The sequence below is a fragment of the Perognathus longimembris genome, chromosome 1, assembly GCF_023159225.1.
Source record: "Perognathus longimembris pacificus isolate PPM17 chromosome 1, ASM2315922v1, whole genome shotgun sequence".
Classification (NCBI taxonomy): Eukaryota; Metazoa; Chordata; class Mammalia; order Rodentia; family Heteromyidae; genus Perognathus; species Perognathus longimembris.
In genome coordinates, this window is record NC_063161.1 from 15,875,853 (window position 1) to 15,899,686 (window position 23,834).

General features: G+C 37.1%; 1 protein-coding gene across 4 annotated transcripts; it reads right to left on the reverse strand.

Annotated features, from left to right (window-relative positions):
• Nucleotides 1-1,002: 1,002 nt before the first annotated feature.
• Nucleotides 1,003-17,755, reverse strand: Actr6 (actin related protein 6). Of its 4 annotated transcripts, XM_048357521.1 has the most exons (12): nt 17,626-17,755; nt 16,157-16,274; nt 15,057-15,125; nt 13,287-13,410; nt 11,832-11,967; nt 11,676-11,732; nt 10,541-10,639; nt 10,368-10,446; nt 6,245-6,416; nt 3,351-3,489; nt 1,314-1,608; nt 1,003-1,282 (listed from the first exon to the last, which is right to left on the reverse strand). In XM_048357521.1, the coding sequence occupies exons 1-11, from the start codon at nt 17,691-17,693 to the stop codon at nt 1,479-1,481; spliced, it is 1,191 nt and encodes a 396-aa protein (XP_048213478.1). In that variant the 5' UTR covers nt 17,694-17,755; the 3' UTR covers nt 1,003-1,282; nt 1,314-1,478. The 4 variants fall into 4 exon arrangements, with proteins under 4 accessions (XP_048213478.1, XP_048213482.1, XP_048213492.1 ...); XM_048357525.1 differs by lacking the exon at nt 16,157-16,274 and having other exon boundaries at nt 15,043-15,125; nt 17,626-17,735; XM_048357535.1 differs by lacking the exon at nt 16,157-16,274 and having other exon boundaries at nt 17,626-17,703.
• Between the last annotated feature and the right edge of the window lie 6,079 nt (nt 17,756-23,834).

The window sequence follows — 23,834 nt, forward strand, 5'->3', positions numbered from 1 at the left end:
GTTGAAAAGACTCTTATTTCCAATTATCCACCAAACAGAAGTAGCGTTGTGTCTCAAGTGGAAGAACACCACATAGCTTTTTGAAAGAATATGAAGCCCTGAGCTCAAGCCACAGTACTGGCACAAAGTAAGTAAATAAATAAAGCGAATATGAACTTCCTCTGAAGGAATACCACTTTTAGGAAAAGGAGGAGACTTCTAAAGTGCATGTGGCATTTAACATGTGCCTACAACAGCATCACCCCTGTTTGTGGCATATGTTACTATAGTAATGAAACAAAGGTTACAACTGGACATTGGTTTCTTCTTGCACATGCTCTAGTTTAGGGAAAGTCCTGGGTGTCTCTTGAAGCTGCTGTGTGCAAATTCTAGATTGGGTTGGGACAGGTACTTCATTATTTTTTATGGTTCCCATGAACCCAATCCATTCCTTCTGCCTGACACATCTGCAGTCCAAGAAACCTATCTATACATAATGCAGTAATACTGCTATCAACTCTTTCTGTAAACTGGAAAGTTGTAAGGGTTTTGTTTGTTCATCTGAACTGAAACTTGAGCCCAGGGCCTTGAACATACTACAAAAGCTCACTACCACCAGCTATACCCCCAGCCCAAAAAACTTGGAGCCTTAAACATCTTCATATGTTGTAGATCATATAGAATTTCTCTGGCCAGTTTCGGGGCTTGAACTCAGGGCCTGGGCACTGTCCCTGAGCTGCTTTCATTCAAGACTAGCACTCTACCACTTGAGCCACAGTGACACTTCCAGTCTTTTCTGTTTATGTGATACTGAGGAACAGAACCCAGTGCTTGATGCATGCTAGGCAAACACTCTACCACTAAGCCACATTCCCAGCCCATATAGAATTTTAAATATAGAACACTACATTTCTGGCCACCAAAACAATGGTGACCAGAGAAACTTGAATGAACTGATTTTAGTTTCCACTCTTTCAAACATACACTAAGTGAAAAATAAACATTATGCATACATACTTAAGATTAGTCTTTTCCGCTTTATTATATAAAGGTAAGAATGACATCTTTTAAATAAAATACTTTGTGCTAAGAGACAAAGAGGAATCATATCAGCCTTTAAATACACTGACCAGTTCATAATCAATCACAAAACAACCATCTAAAGAAAACCAAGCAGGAAATAGTTAAGTTTGTGCTTTCAACTATGAAGAATCACACTGCATTCCCCTTATAAAGAATAGGCTACTCTCTGAAACAGCATAAACATTGTAATAGTCCAACTCCCAAATGAAAAAAAAATGGGCTGAGTTAAAGTCTATTCTAATATAACCCACCCAAGAAACCTTGAAAAGTTAGCCATGGAGCAGAGTCCATATGTGAGTTCCAAGGCTTTAATCTTAGGATGAAAAAATAACACAGGTCTTTAACCTTGCTTAAAGGAACTGTGAAATTAAACTTTTCAATTACCACCAATCAAGGTTTTTATTCAGAAATGTTTCTTAAATATCAAATTTCTCCTCACAGATGCTATGTCCATTTTCTTCATAATCTTCTCTTGTTACCACCATATCTTCAAAATCATCATTATCTGATATCAATTTTCCACCTTCCCAGGAGTAAGTAATAGGGCTAAAAATAAGGTAAAATAAATGACAAATGATTTTACAGACAGGAACAAATGAAATGCCTGAGGCTGAAGTTAAAATGTTGCAGTTCTACCCAATTTAAAGGAAAATTGGAGAAGGGAATAGAAATAAGAGTAAGTTTCACATGAGTAAACTCAAAATGAAAGGAATCTTGTCATCACTGCAAAATAGTGGGGGATATTTTGGGAGAGGTCTCTTCTATTTCCCCAATTCCTGGATCCTCTACTTTTAGTATAAAAAAAAAAACAAAACAGGAATACAAGTAAAAGACCAAGATGCCTAAAAGAAAAGCAGGACCATAATTGAGCTGAACTTGTGTTGGTGGCAGATTCGTCACTTAATTCTCTCAGCAAACCATAAATAGTTATTACACCTTCTATAGTTATTATACCTCCTATAGTTACTGTACCTCCCATTTTATATATGAGAGAATGATGTTCAGAGAGGTTAAGTCTGGCACCAGGACTCAGCTCAGAACTGTGTTCACAGTCTATGTTATCCAGTATACACTTAGTTGCCTCTAATAAATGAAATATTTCGAAAATAATTCATGATAACCACATGGAAGGATACAGACAATAATTAAGATTAAAACAGATACAATTGGGCTGGGAATATGGCCTAGTGGCAAGAGTGCTTGCCTCCTACACATGAAGCTCTCGGTTCGATTCCCCAGCACTACATATATGGAAAACGGCCAGCAGGGGCGCTGTGGCTCAGGTGGCAGAGTGCTAGCCTTGAGCGGGAAGAAGCCAGGGACAGTGCTCAGGTCCTGAGTCCAAGGCCCAGGACTGGCCAAAAAAAAACAGATACAATTCTTCCTTTGGTTTTGCTATCTATAACCAAAGTTACACTTTATATGTTATGATACAATTATATTCCTATTCCCCAACTCAAGAATTTCAAATCTGAAAAGGTAAAGAAACAGCTTAAATTTTTTCTTACTTATATTTATTTCATTGCCCAATCTTTTATAAAATAGCTTTATTTATAACATATTTTTATTTATACGAATTCTTTTTCTGAGAGGAAAAAACACAGAAATATTAAAGCAATAGATTTACCACCAATACATTGAATAGTAAAGCTATTTCAGTGAATCCTGTGGCTAGTGATATGTATCTGGAAGATAAAAACCTAATATGCTTCCTATCTAAAGAGAGCACATGAACATTATTGCTTTAAAAAATAATCAGGGCTGGGGATATGGTCTACTGGTAGAGTGCTTGCCTCACATACATGAAGCCCTGGGTTCAATTCCTCAGCACCGCATATAGAAAAAGCGAGAAGTGGTGCTGAAAAAGAAGCCAGGGATAGTGCTCAGGCCCTGAGTCCATGCCCCCGAACTGGCCAAAAAAAAAAAAAAAAAATCACTCCTGATGAATGCCAAGGGACCATACCTGTAATCCTAGTTACTCAGGTGGCTGAATTCGGAGGATCGCAGTTCAAAGCCAGCCCGGGCAGAAAAGTCACTGTGAGACTCTTATCTCCAATTATTCATCCAAAAACCTGAAGTGATGATGTGGCTCAAAGTGGTAGAGTGCTAGAGCACTAGCCCTGAGCAAAATGAGCTCAGGGACAATGCCCAGGCCCTGAGTTCAAGGTCCCTGACCAAAAAAAAAAAAGTCCTATATCTAAAATTCTGCTTTAACTCAAGCCTTTCTATAGGTCACTGTATTTATAAGATAGCTTTCATGATTTTCTTCCATATAAACCAACACTTACTTTTCAGGTAGCACTACAGAAACATCATAATCTGTTGGAGTGAGACATCGAACTTCTGAGTAAACACGATCTCTAAATCCTGGGAAAAGGGAATTTCCTCCCGTCAAAACAATGTTCTTAAAAAAATGTGGCTGCATTTCTTTAAAAGAGAAAAAGGAAAAAGGAATTAGAAAAAAACACCTATCTTTCTGGATGAAGGTTTAGGGATCACTATTACTGGTTGGGAAGTCATACAATTAAGATTTGTAATGAAGTTATACTTAGACATTAAGTAGAATGAAATATGAGCTAACAGATCTTTAGAACAAAAAGCTAAGGTACTTAGTAAGCTACTTTCTAATTATTATATGCATACATAAGCTATATATAAATGAGGGACATTCAACAGCAGAGATTTCATTTTTTTATAATCCATCTTCCCTAAAATGGAGTGTTTCCCCTCCCCCTCAGTCCTGGGGCTTGAACTCAGGACCCAAGTACTGTCCCAGAGCTTCTTTTGTTCAAGTCTAGCACTCTACCACCTAAGCCACTGTGCCATTTCTAGCTTTTTCTGTTTATGTGGTACTGGGGAACCAAACCCTGGGCTTCATGAATGCTAGGCAAGCACTCCACCACTAAGCCACATTCCCTGGAGTGGCTTTATTATAGATGAGCTTATACACTACTATTATAAATGTCTTTTTTTTTTTTTTGGTGGTAGTGGGGTTTGAATTCAGAGCTCTGTGAGTGGCAAGCAGTGTCTACTACATGAAATATGCCCAGTTTTTTGCTTTTTATTATTTTTCCAATAAGGTCTCACTTTAAGGCTGGCCTAGACCATGATCCCCCTATTTTTGCTTCCTGCACAGCTGGGATGACAGGCATGCACTACCATGCCTAGCTTTGTTATTGGTTGAGATGGGGTCTTATCAACTCTACCTACGCTGGCGGGAACCTTGAGCCTCTAGAGTGGATTTTCATAGCATTTTAAACGTACCAGTCCAAACTCTGTTAACTTACTAAAATAGATATGTTTATTACACATAATTACCTTAAAGGAAAGCACTAAAACTATCATAATCACTTACCACTTTTAAAGAAAGCATGTTATGAATACTTAAAGTTACATGACAGCAAACATTAAGTAACATAAAGTTAACCAGCACTGAAAAGCCACAAAGCATCTGGGAACTGGTGGCTCATGCCTGTAGTCTTAAGCCACTCAGGAGGCTGAGATTTGAGGATCACAGTTGGAAGCCAGTCCAGGAAGGAAAGTCCATGGGATTCATATCTCCAATAAAACAGGAAAAAGCCAGAAGTAGAACCATGGCTCAAATGGCACAATGCTAATCTTGAGCAAAAAAGCTTAGGGACAGCCCCCAGGCCCTGCATTCAAGCCTTAGTACAGGCACACACACCCTCACAATCTACACAGGAAACCATCAGGACTTCAAAAGTACTGGCCAGCTCATCTCATATTTCTGTTCAAAATATAGTTTCCTTTTGTCAATACTGACTCAGTCACAACAGTGTATTATAAAATGTTGAGTACATCATGCTGCAACTTTATGTCAAATGTGAAATATGAAGATATTTGTAAAATATATTATATAACTTGCTTTTTTTTCTTTTCGTTTTTTGTTTTTTTTGGTGGTGGGGCTTGAAATCTGGGCCTGTGTACTGTCCCTGAGCTCTTCAGCATAAGGCTAGCATTCTGTCACTTGAGCCACACCGCCACTTTTGGCTTTTTTCTCTTTATGTGGTACTGAGGAATACAGCCAAGGGCTTCATGCATGCTAGGCAAGCACTCTACCACTAAGCCATTATTCCCAGCCCCTCTTTTCGTTTGCTTTAATGAAAGGAAAGCACACTGTATATGATAGATTTCCTAAGTTATTTCGTATAAACTAGAAAGAGAACACATTATAAAAGCACTCTAAAAACCCTAGGACATTATTTATTTAAATCGTGCTTCAAGATAACCCAGAAGTAGTTACTTCAAGCATCACACTCCAGTCTTATAAAATCTGTTTTGTATGTCAGAAAGGTGAAATCAGTACCATCAATTGCTGAGAAACATTAAATTGTTAAATTATAAATTCTACTTTGTACATACTTGGGTTAAAAGTATTTGCTGAGTCTTGTGGTACACATCTGTAATTCTAGCTGGCAGTTGAAGGCAGGAAGATCACGAGTTCAAGGCCAGCCTGGACTGCACACAAAGACACTGCCTCAAAAAGCACTGGTTGGGCTGGGAATGTGTCTTAGTCGTACAGTGCTTGCCTTCAATACCTCAGTACCACATACACAGAAAAAGCCTGAAATAGTCCTGTGGCTCAAGTGGTAGAGTGCTAGCCTTGAGCAAAAGAAGCTCAGATATAGTACCCAGGCCCTGAGTTCAAGCCCCAGGACTGGCAAAAAAAAAAAAAAAAAAAAAAAGGCACCAGTTGTTCTTGCTTAGAATCCTAGCTACTTTGGAAGCTGAAAGTTGAGAATTGAAGTTCAAAACCAGTGTAGGCTGGCTTTAAGACTCTCATCTCCAGCTAACCAGCAAAAAGCCAGAACTAAAGGCACGGCTTAAGTGATGGAGCACCAGCTGTGAGTGGAAAAAAGAAGAGCTTAAGGCCCTGAGTTCAAACCCCAATATAAGCAAAAAAAAGACCTTGTCTAAAACAACAAACTTTCTTAAACTAAATGGAATTCAAGATACATTTCCTCATGTTTAAGCAAACCATGAAGACTTTTCTAAAATGTAATTTATAATCTAGGACAAAAGACATAAGAGTTATTTAAATGCATTCTGACATTTGGAAATCTCTACTGTTATCTACTATTACCTGAAGTGATTTCGTGTTCATAAAGTTTTAGTACTTAAAAATTACTCTTCAAAATATTTACTCTAATTACTGAGGTACCTTCAGGTAAGTTTTGAATTGAATAGACAATAGCTTCTGGAATTCCCATTTCTTGAATGCCAATATCAGAAGGATTAAATAGTATTTCTGGAACAGCAAATCTCTCATTGGCCAGACGAAGAATCTGTTCCCCAGACTTATATTTTCCACTCAACACCATCTCTTCCCTCGGCTTAAAGAAAAGATAAAAAGTTGAAGCCACATTGTCTACTTCACATGACTAACAATTACTATCAATATGTAATGTATAAACCATTTTCTTCTCTTTTCTTTTTTCTTGGTCATGAGGCTTGAACTCAGGCCTGGGTGCTATCTTTGAGCTCCTTTGCTAAAGGCTAGTGCTACTAAACTTGGAGCCACAGCTCCACTTCCCATATCAACCACTTTCTTGGAAGTTTCAGGATTCCTAAAGATAGAAAAACATGGCCTCTCCTACTGCCAAAATCACTCGACTGAAAAATTACTGATGCTAATGTGGATATGCCCCAAAAGATAATCTAACAGCTTTAATTCCAAACTTCTTTGCAGTATTGGGGACTGAGCTCAGAGCCTTGCATTTATTAAGCAGGTGCTCTACCACTTGAGTCACTCATTCAGATTCTTTTTGAATAGGCTGTTTTTGAGATAGGGTCTCACTTTATGCCCAGGCTACGCTGGACTGTGATCCTCCCATTTGTGCTTCTCTCACACATAGCTTGGATAACAGGCATATGACACTACAGTTCCAAACCATTAGGGGCACAAATAGGAGATTCACAATTCAGGCTAAGTTGGGGCATACAGATAAAATATTAAGAGTAATGTAAGCCAGGCACTGGTGGCTCATCAGAAGCTGAGATCTCAGGATGGAGATTTGAAGCCAGACTGAGTAGACAAATCCAAGAGACTCTTACCTCCAATTAACCACCAAAAAGCTGGAAGTAGAGCTGTGGCTCAACTAGCCCTATGCAAAAAAGCTCAGGGACAGCACCCAGGGCCTGAGTTCAAGCCCTAGGACTAGCACACACACACACACACACACACACACACACACACACACACACACACACACACACACACACACACACACACACACACACACACACAAATAAATAAAGTAATATAAAGACCCAGCACTGGTGACTTATGCCTATAATCCTAGTATTCAGGAGTCTGAAATCTGAGGATCAAGGTTTCAAGCCAGCCTGGGCAGGAAAGTTGGAGTCCATGAGACTTATCTCCAGTTAACCACCAAAAGTGGTTTAAGTGGAACTGTGGCTCAAGTGGTAGAGCAGTAGCCTCAAGCAAAAGCTCAGTGACAGTGGCCAGACCATTCTTGAGTTCAAGCCCAGGTCCAGCACAAAAAAGAGAACTCTTGGAAATTTCACAATATTCTAGGAAGAATAAGATATACTATAAAATTTTAATCCAATTAAAGTGTTACTATAATAACACAAACAACATTATTCTTCAAAAAAAAGGCATGGTCTTCCTTCCTATGAAAGGTATTTCCTATAAATTTGAAAATATATTTTAACCTACTATTAGCTTGAGTTTAAAAGATATAACCTATTTTATTAATACTGAATAATGTGAGACATATGCAAACTTGGAGAATTTCAGCTAATAAAACACTAGCTTATCTATAGCCTTAATTTACAAAAGAGGGATCAAATATCTAACTAAAGGAAGAGCCAGCACTAGATGTCCTTTTTGATGTTAGCACTGAAGCCATTAAGTGTTAATATGTAACCTGGTATATAACAAGTAGGGTTTTGTTGAAAGTTGTTTTTTTTTTTTTTTTGCTTTGTTTTTTGAGACCTGGTCTTGCTATGCAGCCTACAACAGCCTCAAACTTAGGATTCACCTGCCTCAGTCTACCATGTGCTGGAATTACAGACCTGTACTACCATACCCGGTTATATATCTGTTTTTAAAAGTATAATCCCAAAAAGTTCTTTTTCTCTTTTATAGACATGGACAAAGGAATTTGTAAGGGTTGATAAGATTATTTTAGTCTATATCGTCCATAATTACTAACGGTCCTCATCAATCTACTTCTAGAACCATTGAAGAAATGACCAGTTATTGCTACACTTCTGCAGAAAGTGGTAATCATTAATGATTAGTGTAATATTCTCAATTCAGGTCAGACAAATAATTTACATCTTATAGACATCAGCTTTCTGGTAAGAGATTAGAATACACTTTCTTTCAATTGTAATCTACAATGTTATTCTAGACCATTTTTTTTATTATTATTATTACTACTAGCATTGGCACTAGAAAAAACAAGGCTACAAATTCTCCCCCCAAATTAATATATATTCTTGTTATATATAATGTACATTTATATGTGTATATATGCATTACATAACTTGTGTATAATGCATGTATACACACATATGTATGTAGATATGTACATACACATATGCATATATACATGTATATTTGTCTTGTTCATTCTTTTTTTTTTGGCAGTACTGGGGATTGAACTCAACCCTATCCCATGATAGAAAGGAGCTCTAGCACATGAGACATGCCTCAGAACTTGTGCTTTATATTTTGGTTTTGTGATAGCATCTCACTTGGCTCTACCTCATGACTCTCCTGCCTCCACTTTCTGAGTAGCTAGGATTATAGAAGTATTCCAACATGAATAGTTAAAAAAATATTTGAGTAAATTATCAAAATCTGAACTTTAACAACATTCTAAACACAAAGCTTCTCAAATATTTTTTTCAGGCTATATAGTATTGTTTTTCTAAATTCTTAAATATTTAGCTCTTGTCAAAGTTACTGAGTATCAGCTAACAATGAATATAGTCAAGTATTAAACTCAAAAATCACATTTTAGGATTAATCTACTTACATGCAGTATGCTAACTTTCATACATGAGTTAACACAGACTGTAAATGAAGCATTAAATCTTAAATTAACTCATGAACATTCAGCCACTATCTTTTTATTTTGTTTTTATGCAGGTACTTGGGTTTGAACTGACATACTAAGTATAATTACATAAAACACAAGCATCAACCAGCTCAGTACACTTTAAAAACAAGATTCCCTTTATTCATTTAGTGTTGCCATTTACATAGTCTTCCACTTTAACGTCAAGCATGTAATCCTATATATATGGCTTCTAAAACGTGTTTCTGGGATTTATCTATCCTGGTCATGGACCTTTATTTCATTTTCACTATTGATTATTTTCTAATACAAATGAAGAAAAAATTATTTTCTTTCTATTACTGGATATATAGACTGTTCTCAGTTTTTAACTACTCTATGGTATACTGCAATAAGTAGTATTGTAATGTCTCTTTACATTTCTTTTTCTTTTTTTGTTCTGATACTAGGTTTGAACTCAGGTCCTGGCACTATCCCTTAACTTTCTGGCTCAAGGCTAGAGCTCTACCACTTGAGCCACAGCTCCAATTCCAGCATTCTGCTGGTTCACTGGAGTTAAGAGTCTCATGAACTTTCCTGCCTGGCTTTGAACTGTGATACTCAGATCTTAGCTACCTGAGTAACTAGGACTATAGGCAAGAACTACTGGCACTCAACTCCCTTACATTTCTGAAGAAACATTTTTAACCTTCCAACAGTCTTCATCAAGCCAGTAAAAGCCAGTAAATAGAAGAGCAAACTTCTCACTCATTAAACATAGACCTGTTTTTACCTGGGCTGATCAAAGACGAAACAGAATTACTTAATTTTGAAGCACAAGAGAAACTGTTTCTCAACAATGAGTGCATGGCCTTTACAATGTACATGCTCATTCCATGAGGCTAAACATGACTAAAATTCAGTCCTGGGTCAGCTCTGTCAACCATTTGTACAACAGGAAAATAAACTGGATTTGAAATAGTTCTTAATAGAAAAGGCTGAGCCATGATATAGGTAACAATTCTATTTATCTTCAATATTTATCCCATGTGCTATGATTTGACTAATGGTTCTTTGTCTAGATAAATTTAATAAGAAACCAATTGATCAAACTTACACATTTTTATCTAGAAAAATGGCCACCAGGAAGACAGTCAATAACAACTGTGTTAGACCTGTCAACCCAGCTGGATGACAAATGCTTTTCAATTCTGACTGAAGTAGTCACTGGAGAAGATTTTCAAAAATTACCTTACAAAATCCCTTTTTAATTGTACTGAAATCAGGCAAAACATAGTCTATCATTACTGTATTATCTTCTCCTTTTAACCTGTAAGACAAAAAAGACATTTATGAAATATTTTAATTATATGCAACATTACCCAAAGTCAATATTCAAATTCTTAGATTCCAATTATACATACTTTGCAATATCCATGTCTCTGTAAAAATCCTGAGACACATAGCATACATCTTCCTTCACCTGATTAATCACATGTGTTTCATCCATAACATGTAACTGCCTAAAGAAATAGAAATTATAAAAATTTGAAATGGAAAAAATTTGAATATAACTTACTTGAATATAACTGTAAAATATTTTCCTGGAATTATATTTCCAAGTAACTGGTTTTTGAAATGTTACATTTTCAAATGTAATATTTAAACTGTATTTTAACTTTTAACTAATTTTTTTTTTTTTTTTTTGGCCAGTCCTGGGCCTTGGACTCAGGGCCTGAGCACTGTCCCTGGCTTCTTCCCGCTCAAGGCTAGCACTCTGCCACTTGAGCCACAGCGCCGCTTCTCCGCTTCTGGCCGTTTTCTGCATATGTGGTGCTGGGGAATCGAACCTAGGGCCTCGTGTATCCGAGGCAGGCACTCTTGCCACTAGGCTATATCCCCAGCCCTAACTAATTTTTTTTTTTTGTCTTTTCCTTTTTGTTATTGGAGATCAAATCCACGACATTGTACTTGCCAGGCAAGTGCTCGCCACTGAACTACAGTAGCCCTAAATACTGTTAATTTTATAAAAATACTCTACTGTCTTACTTAATCTACACATTATTCATTGAAAGGAAGTTAGTAGTTCATTTTTAGGTAAAGAAATTGGCAATAAAGCCAGGTACTGGTGGGCTTACACCTGTAATTCTAGCTACTCAGGAGCCTGAGATCTGAGGATCACAGTTCAAGGCCAGCCCAGATAAGAAAGTCCATAAGACTCTTACCTCCAATTAACCACCAGAAATCTGGAAGTGGTGCTATGGCTCAAAGTGGTAGAGTGCTAGCCTTGAGTGAAAAAAGCTCAGGGATAGTGCCCAGGCCTGGAGATCAAGTCCCATGATTAACAACAACAACAAAAAACCTGTCAACTCCTATCTAATAGGTACTAGATCTTAGGAAGGGCTGGGGTAAAGATAAGACAGTCTTGTCTTGGGCAGCTGGATAAGAGGAACAGTTTGTTTGGATTTCTGTTTTGCTTTCTGTCATTATTTTTGTTTTTTATATATAGCACTCATTCTCAACCCCTTACCCTTGCAAAGAAACAAAGTCAAGGAATACCTGTAAGATATAATCTCCTTTAGATGGTTGGTTAAAAGTTTACCTCCCACATTTATCCTATAAGGGGAGAAATCAATTTTGGTTCAGTTATCACACAGTTCATCCTACAAAATGATGTGAATTAAGAAATAATATGAAAAGTAAAATGCAACTCACCGAATAATTGCTTCTTTTTTCTTTTTACTTCTACAATAAGGAACTATATGTGTAAAGGAATACCCACTGTCTACAATGATGCAACATAATTCTGAAGGATTATCTCGGAAATACCTATGTGCACTGAGAGCCCCAGCTGTTAAAAAAATTAAAAAGATTAAAAAATATATGAGCAACATTAAGTAAATGTATACCACTAACTTATAGACAAGCAGCAAACTAAGGCAAGCACAAAAGCAAAACTGTTCCTTAAAACCTATGTTCACAAATCTCACAAGATCTCTATAAGGTTTAAAAAAAATTTTAAGTCACATTTATCTGGTAAACATAAAAAGAAAATCTGTGATCTCTTTAAATGTAAATTTATAACATAGTGCAATTACTAATGATTACTGAGCATGCCAGGCTCTATTCTAGATAAGCCAGGCACCAGAGGCTCACAACTTGAATACCAGCTACTCAGGAGGCTGAGATCTGAGGACTGAATTTTCAAGGCAGCCTGAGTAGACAAAGCTAAGAGACTCTTATTTCCAGTTAACCATCAAAAAGCCAGTAAAGGTGTGGCTCAAGTGGTAGAGTGCTAGACATGAGGGAAAAAGCTCAGAGGAGAAGACCCTTAGATGAAGCCCCAGTACACACACACGCACATGCACACAGATGAATAAACTCTATACAGTCAATGTGTTCTAAAACTCACAATTGTATATGTATATAAACATATAAATGGGGTTTGTTATATTTGTTTCTATGGGGAATTGAACCATGGGTAAGCACGTTAAATACTGTGCCTATGGTCACGCAATTAGGAAGTAGCAGAGCAAGGCAGTGTCACTGGGAGCAGGGTTTCTCCACCTTGGATCCACTGACACTTTGGGTCAGCTAACTCCTTTGTATTATTCAATTTTTGCAGCATTTATAACCTGCGTTAGCAGACAACAGTAACACTCTGCCAATTAGCTAATGTCTACAGACAATGCCAAACATTTCCAGGGAGCAAAATCTCTACTGGCTGACACTACTTCTGGAGATTATCCTTTTAACTATTTAAGTCTACATGACTTAAATTCTGCAAGCTAATTGAGACCTTTCATTGCACATGATCAGATAATATGATCCCTGCCTTTAATATCCTTGCTTCTGGATATTAAGATTCTTTTCACTTACCTTGGCAGACAAAGTGGTAAGCCTTACTTCAAATAATAATGGCAAATTCCTCGTTGACAGAAAGATAACTAGTTTAGAATAATCTTTCACAGATTAGAAATATATGGCTAATAACTTCATCTGAGAGAAATACTAGTAAAAAGACAAATTGATAAATCTGATTATATAATCTCTAAGGATCTAGTTTTAAAATTCTATGCTTTATAGTACTGGGGATTTCATGTTCTTTCATCCTCTTCATATTAATATCCATATTCACAAAATTCAATTTCAACGAATACTTTAACTTACCATTTACTCTTAATACTGCTTGGAATTGGTATTCTTCAAAAAGAATTTCATTCATTGATTCTTGAATTGAAGTGAAGTTAAAATATGGTTCTGTGATAATAATATTAGAATCTAAAAAATCAACCTATGTGAGAAAAAAAACCAAAATGTTTCTAATTTGTAGTTATATATAAAACATTATATATATACACACACACCCCAGCACTATATGTCAACACAATATATACACACAAAATTACTTAATTCTCACAACAATCCTAGTGATTATTATTCTCATTAATATATGACCAAACTGACGCACAGAAAAGTTGATTAAGTTACTCAGGTACTATAGCTACTTAGGGCAGACATAGGATTTGAACTCAGAGTGTCTGATTTCAAAATCTATAGACTCAACTAGTAATGCCAACCTCTCTCTCTTAATGATAGCAGTAATAAGTGGAACTGTCACATTGTTAAAGATAATTATGCAAAAGTAGCAAATGATGTTAAATACAGTATAGCCACTGTTATTTTGAACTCTGCTCCCCAGTGATGGTGAATATCATCCCATGTCCACATAACTAGTCCAGATAGCTTCCACCAGATGAGCCAGAGCTTCTTTGTCCTCCAAGATAACGTGTGAAAGATGGTGGTACAAATCTGTCTTTGAAGTAGACTCATCACTAGCAGTCCTTCTAAAACCTGCTCAAGAGTCATTTTATGGGGGCATTCCCTTTGCAAGCAGCTGTCTTCTTGGCATAGGCTAGTATGTCTGCTTTCTGTATTTAGAGGTCATCTTAAGAGGTCAAGTAGCAGTGGGCAGTCCAAAGCTTAAACTGGTTCATCATAGGAGGCACATTCTGGCATCAACTGAGGATAGCCTCTGTCACTGTAATGGGGCCATTTGACAAAGTAGGTGAGGTCCCTTTTGGGTTTAAATGTTCTTGCCCAAAGCCCAACTTTAATAGGCCTTTTCTCAAACAGGAGATTATCATGTTCTTGGCCTACTTCTTGGTGACAGCATTTGGGGCTACCTTCTTTTCCTTGAGTTTCTCTTAGCAATTCGTGTAGCTGGAGAACAGCACTCTCTCACATTCTTAAAATGAATCAAAACTTGAAAATTCTTTCAGTGTAAATCCAGACACACTACAGACACTAAAAACAAGAAAATTTCTTGCAACATCTACACATTCAAGTAGGTGAGCCAAACTATTTTACTCTGAAAATAAAATGACATAGTGAATTTGCCTAATAGTATTTTAGGGATTTAACTCAGAGGTAGAGTTCTTGCCTAGTATATATAAGGTCCTAAGTGTCTAATAGAGGGATTGGAAAAGAAATCTGAAATAAATTGTAATAGACTATCTCTAATCAACCTACTATTTTTGTTCTGCTGGTCCTAAACCTTGAAATTAGCCTGGGCACTGTCCTTGAGATTTTGTGCTCAAGGCTGGGCTCTACCATTTGAGCCACAGCTCTACCTCTTGTTTTTTGTAGTTAATTGGAGATAAGTCCCACAGACTTTTCTGCCCAGGCTGGCTTTGAACCATGATCCTCAGATCTCAACCTCCTATATTAAACTTGCTTTTTAACATGGAAATTTTATTCATTTTCATTTATTAAATATTCAGAACATAAAGTCTAGGCAAAGCTACATTTGAGTGACTTAAAATTATGTACTAATAACATTGATAAAAAATTCGAAAAAATCTAAAAGTATAAATTCCAATTTTTCAGTTGAATTACGCAGAAATAGAAACATTTGAATACATACTCTTAATTTGTTACCTGATACATTTCTTTTCCAAAAAGATAATCCCAAACTTGTCGTTGAACATCCCAATTCACCAAATAGCCCTAAAATTTGATAAATAAACTTAATTTTATCACAATTATTTGAAGTTCCTAACAATCAAATTAACATATATTCTAAACACTGAATTCTAGTACTTAATAATTAATTCCAGTCTAATGCTGTTTGACTTTCAAACCAATTATATTGGTATTTTTCTCCTCTCATAAGTTCAAAAAATTACTTAAAAGGGGAGATAGAAGGATAGAAGTTACGAGTCAGCTTGGGCAAAAGTTAGCAAATTAATCTATCAGTGCCCACTGATAATCCTAGCTACTCTGGAGGCAGAGGTAGGAGATCAACTGGCCCAGTAAAAGTACAAGACCGTATCTGAAAAAAATAAAAACAAACAAACAAATAAATAAACCAAAAAAGATTGGACGTAAGATGATCAAGTTGTAGAATACTTTCCCAACAAGTTTAAGGCCCTGAGTTTAAACCCCAGAATCTCAAAAAATAAAAATAAAAAGTTCAAACACTAAAAAACTAGTTTAAACTATCTAAAACTAGTTCAAACAGAATGATTCTCTAAAGCTCTAAATTAATATGGGCAGACCACTTATAGTTAACATAAGGAAAATGTATTTACAATAAGTGAATCATGGTCATATTTTTACCTAGACAATGTAATTTCAATTTTAAGTTTTAGTTAGGTATTAGTTAATATTTAAATCAATTACTTTTAGAGACTTAAAATATTTTCATAATATACAATATTAAAAAGTGTCTTCAAAGCTAGGAACCAGTAGCTGATGTCCGTAATCTTAGCTACTCAGGAGGCTGACATCTGAGTATTATTGCAGTTCAAAATCAGACTGGACAGGAAAGTCCATGTCACTTTTATCTCCAAGTAACCACCAAAAAGCCTGAAGTAGAGCCGAGGCTCAAGTGGTAGAGCACTAGCCTTGAACAAAAAAAGCTCAGGGACAGCACCCAGGCCCTGAGTTCATCCCCAGAACTTGCACACGCGCGCACACACACACTGTCATCAAATCAGGTTTATAATGTTAACATGTTATAATGTTAACTAGATTACCTTTTGAAAAGGAAGGATATAAAACAGTCCTGAAGGGTCTTTTATTTCATCTATCTGGTTAGCAGTAAAAGTTTTAAGACGTGCCGTTTTTGACCTGAATTGACAATTAGGAATAACTCTGAAAACAAAAAAACAGCACAATTATCCTATAAATATTTAGTTTCAAAAATTACCTTCACTTAATCACTACTCTAGTGTCAAAAGATCAGTATATACAAAATCAGTCATTCTCATTCTGCCTTTAGATAAGTATCTTTTTTTTTTAAGTTCTAGTGTTGAACAGGTTCTATACTGGACCCTTTCTTTCTCTCAAGTAATCTTTAATAAATCCCTAGAGGTCTTGCCATTTCACAGACTGACTGCCAGGACTCTGGATAAAGGTCCTAGACTTTCTGGCTTTAATGTGGAAATTCTTAATACCATTCTAATAAAAAAGATTCACAAGTTCAAAATTCTGGCAAAAAATAAGTTTCATGAAGCCAAAGATTTTCAAGCACTAGATTGGCATTAGGATACAGAAGTCTGAACTACTTTTAAATATGGTTACCACCCACTATGAATTTACAAGATAGGTGGGAAGACAAATGGAAGCTATTACCATATACTGAGATAATAAAAAATGTTATCCTTATTTCATTTACTAAACTATTGAGTTTCTTTACATGTTTAAATATTCTTTGAGGACATAATTTGTATAAACTCCATGGGCAGGGACTGCTAGTCAGCTTTTTGAGAAGCTAAGTCAGGAGGACAGCATAGACAACAACAACAAAAAGAGCTGGACGTGTAGCTTGGTAGTAGAGCCTCACAAATCAAAGAAGCTATGCGTGGTTGCCAATCTCATTGTTGCACATTAATGTAATTGGTCAATTTGCTACTGCTTATTATTTAACTTGTATCCTTTTTAAAAAACTAATGTATAAATTGTTTACAACAAATCAGTTATTTATTCAAAACATTATATGACCTACTTCTTATGGAACCCACTGCAGTAGTTTCTGTTAAGTTGACCTTATCAAACAGGTCAGTGGTCCAAATCCTGCAAAGTCTCTAGACCCTAAGGCAGTGGCTTTTAGACTATTGTGGATCACAGAGCCCTTTGAGGATCCAATGAGACCTATAATCGCCTGTGCAGAAAATGCACGGACAGCCAGAAGACAGCCCACCGTTTCTGAAGGCTCATGAGCTTTGTTTCTGGTCTCTTTTGCCAGGAATAAGTCTCTAGAAGCCTAATGGCCTCTCTATTTTTAGTTATGAAATAAAAAAATGTATATCCCACTTCCAAAGCCGTGCAGCACCCCCGAAACTAGTCCAAAGCATCTCACAACCAACCACCCAGCTCCATCCCGAGCATCCCTCCAGCTCAGCTAGGGGCCGCACGTGGGCGTGTGCGACACTCGGAAGTCCCGAGACGAAGCGCAGTCCCGCGGTTTACAACACCTTGTCCTTCCGAGAAAGTTAGCACTTACGACACATTTTCATGGCTGTAACCGATTTTGGCGTTGTAGGCTCCGTTATCCAGCACTAAGGTCGTCATTTCGGCGCAATGCCCGCCACACCGGCGGGCTATGCGTCTCCTTCCGACCTGTCTGCGCAGTCCTTTTCCGGTACTCTATGGTTTTTCCCTCGGGCGGGGGGGGGGCGGGAGGCGGAGCTAGAGGGTGCGCTTCCGGTTACCATAGTAACGGCGGACGCCGGAAGCCGAGGTGGCTGAGTCCGGGAGGTTTGTCAGCTAGGGTCCGCAGTTTGCAAGTCAAACGGTGTTTAGACCGTGGCGAGAGATTCCAGAAAAGAAGAAACTGCTAAATACTTTTCCTTCCCGTTTCGTTTTCTTTATTTTGCAGATTAGGCCAACGAGTTTCTTCTCCCTGAGTGTGTCTTCGTATAGTAGCGTCCAAATAGTGACATTTCTTGAAGAAATAAAGAGCAGAACCCTATGCAGCATGGAATTGGATATGAGATGTCTCCGGCCTCATTTTCTAACTCTGCCGATCCAGTTGTTAGATTCAGCCACCATAACTTGTATAGATCTGCTTTTCCATTGGCCGTGGAGTGAACCTAAGGATTCCCACAGAGTATGCAAGTGCTCTTGAACCATGCCCTTTGGGGAATATTTTGTTTTTGTTTATTTGTGCCACTACTGGGGCTTGAACTCAGGGCCTTACACTGTTCACTTGCAGCTGGGAAACTACTTTTCTTGTTCGTTCGTTCGTTCTTTGTGTCTAAACAAGGACTTGAACTCAGGGTCTCAAAAATATCACATGGCTTTTATTTTTCCTCACTCCTGACACCCCTTGAACCACACATCCAGTCTGGCATTTTGCTGATTAATTGGAAATGGAGTCTTGCAGACTCTTCTGCCACAGCTTCAAAGCTTCAAACCTTAAACCCTCCAGGTCTCACCCCCCAACACACACACACACACACACACACACACACACACACACACACAGTAGCTAGGATTACAAGCATGAAACACCTGGGCTGGGTTTCCTGTTCCCTTTTTAATTCACACTCACACTCTCATTTCCCTTGCTTTATTGTTCTTTAGGACTTAGTTTATGTGTATTATTTGAAGAAAGCTTCTCACATCTAACACACTCCCTCTTCATTCTGATTCATGGAATTAGATGTTCTGTTTACATATTCCTTTCATATACCAGTTATTCATAATGGTAAGTGAATTTTGGATTGGAATCCAGACTACCACAAGATTGTTGTGTAGTCTTTAGCAATGAAGATGGCAAAGATTAGTACTATCATAGTATTGTATAAGCGAGTGAGCTGTTCCAATAGCTTTACGTACATTAAGTTCATCATTCAATTCAATGAGATGAACAGTTGAGTGCAGACTCTAAGTTTAAACTAAACTAAGTGAAATTCTGTAGTGTTTTCCCTTTCATTTTAAGTTGCTCTTTACTGTGAAGAATAATTCATGCCTTTTAAGTTTTATTTCTAACCTCTGTAGGGAATTGCCTGTGTATGTCTTCAAATACTATTGTTTAGTGATATTTCTTGGAGAAATAAAGTGCATTTATTAGATGGCTTATAGCAGTTAGCTGCTGTGTCCTATGTTACCTCAAATGTAAAATCAAATAAACTTACATATATTCATTCCCTTGAAGAATGTTTTTATTAGATGGGATTGGGGGGGAGAGTGATAGAGAGGGTGAGATGGATTGGAAGACATTGTAAATACATGGAAATGTAACAATAAAACCTCCCTCTATAACTAATAAACTAATACAATTCTAGCAATTAGAAATGAATTCTTATGAAGAGTAAATGATAAAAAGTACTTGACAGTATACATTATCATAATCTTCTATCATACAAGTATCCTCTATTAACTTTCCTAAATGGCTAATTCCTTAAAATCAAGCACTCTTAAGTCTACTGAAATCTCTATTTGTATCAAAAAGTGTATTCAATTTCTACAATTATGCCAAAATTTAGTCATTCTGGTTTCTCCACTTAGTATTAGAGCAATAAGATCTCTTGTTACGAACAAGTAAAAAGATTACAAAGCTTACATCACACACCAGTCATTATTTCTATTTCTCTCTTGCCTTTTAAAATATTCTCTTCCAATCTTATCTCTCCTTCTGTTTATCAGCCTTTTCTCATTTAAGCTTCTTTGGCATTCCTCCTTATTTACATGCTCTTTGTCCAAGTTTATTTTTGTCTTTAGCTATCTTTAAATACCCAAGACTGCTAAGGCAGAATTTCCACTCTGCAATGTAACTTTATAGGAGTACCCAGAAACCCAGAGAATGCCTTCAAGCTAAAAAATTAAACATTGACTATTATCTCTGGAATGGCTTGTTCTACTTGTATTCTTTATCTTAATTATTACTGTTCTCTAGGATTCACCTAGTGCTCCAAGCTAGAAACTACAATTACCTTCAACTTCTATACTTGAGTGTCTGGAATCTGTGATTGACCTTCCTCCATTTCTGTTAATACTGACTTCTCTCCTACCTTAAAATAATGCAACTACTTTCTCCAGGCCCTTCTGCCTTCACTCTCCATCCTCTGTACCAAAAGCATAATTAACAGCCAACTTTTTTCAATTCAGAACTAAGATCTCCTCAATTATGGTTATTGTTTATGAAAGAATGTCCATGTATTAAACTTACAATTTCATCTCCTTCCAGCTCATCTTACAGAATGCTGGTAAAATGTTTAATCACTAGATTTCTAGGAGAAATAACCCCTTGTTTATAACATGTATCCATTTATTTTGTGTAAATACTGCCATCATGGCTGGTTTCATGGCTGGTTTTGCCGATGAGCTGGTTTTTAAACACAACCCTGAACTGAAATAGATGCACAAAATGTGTTCTTATGAACAGGTTGAACCAGCTCCCTCAGAAATTTGCTCAATAAAATCTCTGGTTCTCGGGCTGGGAATATGGCCTAGTGGCAAGAGTGCTTGCCTCCTACACATGAAGCTCTTGGTTCGATTCCCCAGCACCACATATATGGAAAACGGCCAGAAGGGACGCTGTGGCTCAGGTGGCAGAGTGCTAGCCTTGAGTGGGAAGAAGCCAGGGATGGTGCTCAGGCCCTGAGTCCAAGGCCCAGGACTGGCAAAAAAAAAAAAAAAACAACTCTGGTTCTCTTCACTTTCATACCATATGAATTCCAGGTTTTAGTACAAACAGTTTCAAGCATATAATACTACTCTTCAAATACATGTATATTTTCACAACATATGATTTCAAGACTGCCTAAATATAACTCTCATAGAAATACATAATGAACATGCAGTAGACTTATTTAAGTCATATAAAGGAGTGAACCAGTTTTAGAACTAAATGATTCCTGTATTAATATGTTAATCTCTGATGTTCCTAATATCTGTATACAGTCATGTTTTGACTTTTTTAATGTTTAGCAAGGAATTATTTTAATCTAACAAGGTTAAATAAGGAGAAACTGAGGAGAGAAACATTCCCTGTTTTCCATGCAGGAAATAGAAATGAAAGAGTCTGTGGTTTTGACTATTTAAAAATTATGATGGTACACAACTGTAATTCCAGTGCTCAAAGGGCTAAAGCAGGGGGATTTCAGGTTCAAGGCATGCCTGAGCTGCATAGTAAGTCCCTATTTCAAAATCCTTTCTTAAAAACATTTTTCTTCTTTGGTGGCATTGGTGGGGCACATTATGCAAGTTATACTCCTAGTCTGGAAATTACCCTTTGATAATTCCATAATTAATAAATATGTAAATTAAAGGCACTACTAAGTTTATGCGGATTTGTGGTATTATGGATTCTCAACACTCAGAGTAAAATGAAATAATTACCATTTTTACAAGGAAAAGGATTATACTTATTACTGTGTTGACTTCTTGATATTTTTTATTTTGAGTAGGAACCTTTATTGTTCTGACCACAACAGTAAGTCATCTACCATTTACAGCAATGAACTTTCACAACTTTGTCCTTTTTCATAATTGTGCTCCACCTTACACATTTCTGCCTTAGTAAACTAACAGCTACCATTCTATCTTTTATGTACTTTAGCTTTAGTAGCTTGGTTAATCCTCACAACAAATTCAAAAGCTCAGAGAGGTTCAGTACTTTTCCTATGATCATTTGGCTGAAAAAAATCTGTAGACCTAGGTTTGATTCACCAATTTTGTTTTTATAACAAATTAAGGTAACATACAGCTGAGCACTGGTGGCTTACATCTATAATCCTAGCTACTCAGGATGCTAAAATCTAAGGATCTAGGTTTCAAGCTGGCCCCAGGAAGGAAGCTATGACTCAGGTGGTAGAACACTAGCTTTGAGTGGAAGAGCTAAGCAAGACCACAAGGTCCTGAGTTTAAGCTCGTGTGACCACACAAAAACAATACTTTCTTTGAAATACCTCCACTGCAAATCTGCCTCGGAATGAAACATTCCCTCTTAGTGTTTTCATATGCACTTTGTTTCTGTCTTAAGTAATGATAATAATTAGAACCATTTAGTAGGTTTGCTATACACTGAACACTTTGTTAAAACATCTCATTTAGTCCTCTTTTGGTATCAGGTTAGATTTTGTTCGTGTTATCACTGACTGATGAGATCACTGAGGCTGACAAAGTTTTAAAAAATTACCCAAGTTTACACAACTACAAATTGGCTGAGCCAGCACAAGAACTAGAGTCAAATGACCTGCTCAAGGTCACAGTCTCCAGAATCTACCTTCTTTCTATGCTGTTAACCCTTTGATGCCAGGGACAGGTTTTTGTTTAGGCAACAGAAGAAACCTAAGCAATGCCTCAGACATTATTAAATGCATGAGTGGATAGTCAGCCCACACATTAGCCTCTCTATTCCCAAAGCTTTTTCTTTTTTTCCTTATGAGAGGGGATTTCACTGTTTTGCCTAGGCTGTCCTTGCACTACAGGGGTCTAGGAACTTCCTGCCTCAACTGCTTGAGTAGCTAGAACTCTTAAGTACACATAACCACATTCTACTCCATACATTTCTATTTTTCAAGAAAAAAAACCCACACCCTTTTCTTATACATCCCTCAGAAACTAGAGTAATTTCTTTTCCTCTTTTAGACATCACTTTGTGGTCATTTTTAACCTCTGAAAAATGTTACTTTGAGCTGGGTTGTGTACAGGTGCAGAATTGTAACTGTTTTTCCCTATTACAACAATTTCCTTTCTACAGAAAATTTCAAATAATATTGACACACCTATTTCTTTAGCTACAACCTAGCTTAAGTGGTAAGGCTAATATAGTTAACCTGTTTTTTATTTTACTTTATTTTATTCATAGTTTTAAAGTCTCAGTTGTATCTTTACAACTCCTGTTTATTTTATTTTTTTGTTAGTTTTTTCCCAAGATTATTTTGAAAAGTTGTTTTAGGGCTAGTAAGACAGTGCAAATCTGTTATCTCAGCATTTGGTTGTTTTTTTTTTTTTTTTTTTTTGGCCAGTCCTGGGCCTTGGACTCAGGGCCTGAGCACTGTCCCTGGCTTTTTCCCCGCTCAAGGCTAGCACTCTGCCACTTGAGCCACAGCGCCGCTTCTGGCCGTTTTCTGTATATGTGGTGCTGGGGAACCGAACCTAGGGTCTCATGTATCCGAGGCAGGCACTCTTGCCACTAGGCTATATACCCAGCCCTAATCTCAGCATTTGGGGGAGGCTTAGGCAGGACTATAAATTTGAGGCTAGCTTTCAGTCTACATTGGGGGTGGGGTATTTTTCACATCTCACCCTTTTCCCCAAAGAGATGTTGTCTGGTGCAGGAGGAGCAAACATGCAATCCTACTGTTCAGAGGGCGGACATTAGGGAAATATGATTCACAGTCATCCTGGGTAGCTCATCACCAAAGTGATGAGCAAAAAGCAAGGCTGGCAATGTGCCTTCAGTAGTAGAGGGCCAGCCAAGCAAGCAGAGCAAGTAAGAAGCTCTCTGTTCAAACCCCTGAAGCAGCAAAAGATTCCTTTGTGTTCAAAAGTGCATTGAAATTACCTATATTTGGCTATAACTATTAAATGCTGATGAAAGAATATTTAAGAGTACTAACATAATAGACCTTTCTGCAACTTTTTGTTGTATTGAACCTAGAATGTTGTCTACACTAGGCAAGTACTCTTACCACTCATATATCCTCAGCCCACTCAAAAAGCTGGGATTACAGGTATGCATAACCACCAAAAACATTTTCT

Excerpts from the sequence above, each read along its gene's own strand:
- Actr6 (XM_048357521.1), bottom strand. The coding sequence starts at position 17,693 with ATGACGACCTTAGTGCTGGATAACGGAGCCTACAACGCCAAAATCGGT. Across the intron at positions 6,417-10,367 it reads TTAAAAAGGGATTTTGTAAG|CCGAGGGAAGAGATGGTGTT; the intron begins GTAATTTTTGAA and ends CTTTTCTTTAAG. Across the intron at positions 3,490-6,244 it reads AATTCAAAACTTACCTGAAG|AAATGCAGCCACATTTTTTT; the intron begins GTACCTCAGTAA and ends TCTCTTTTAAAG.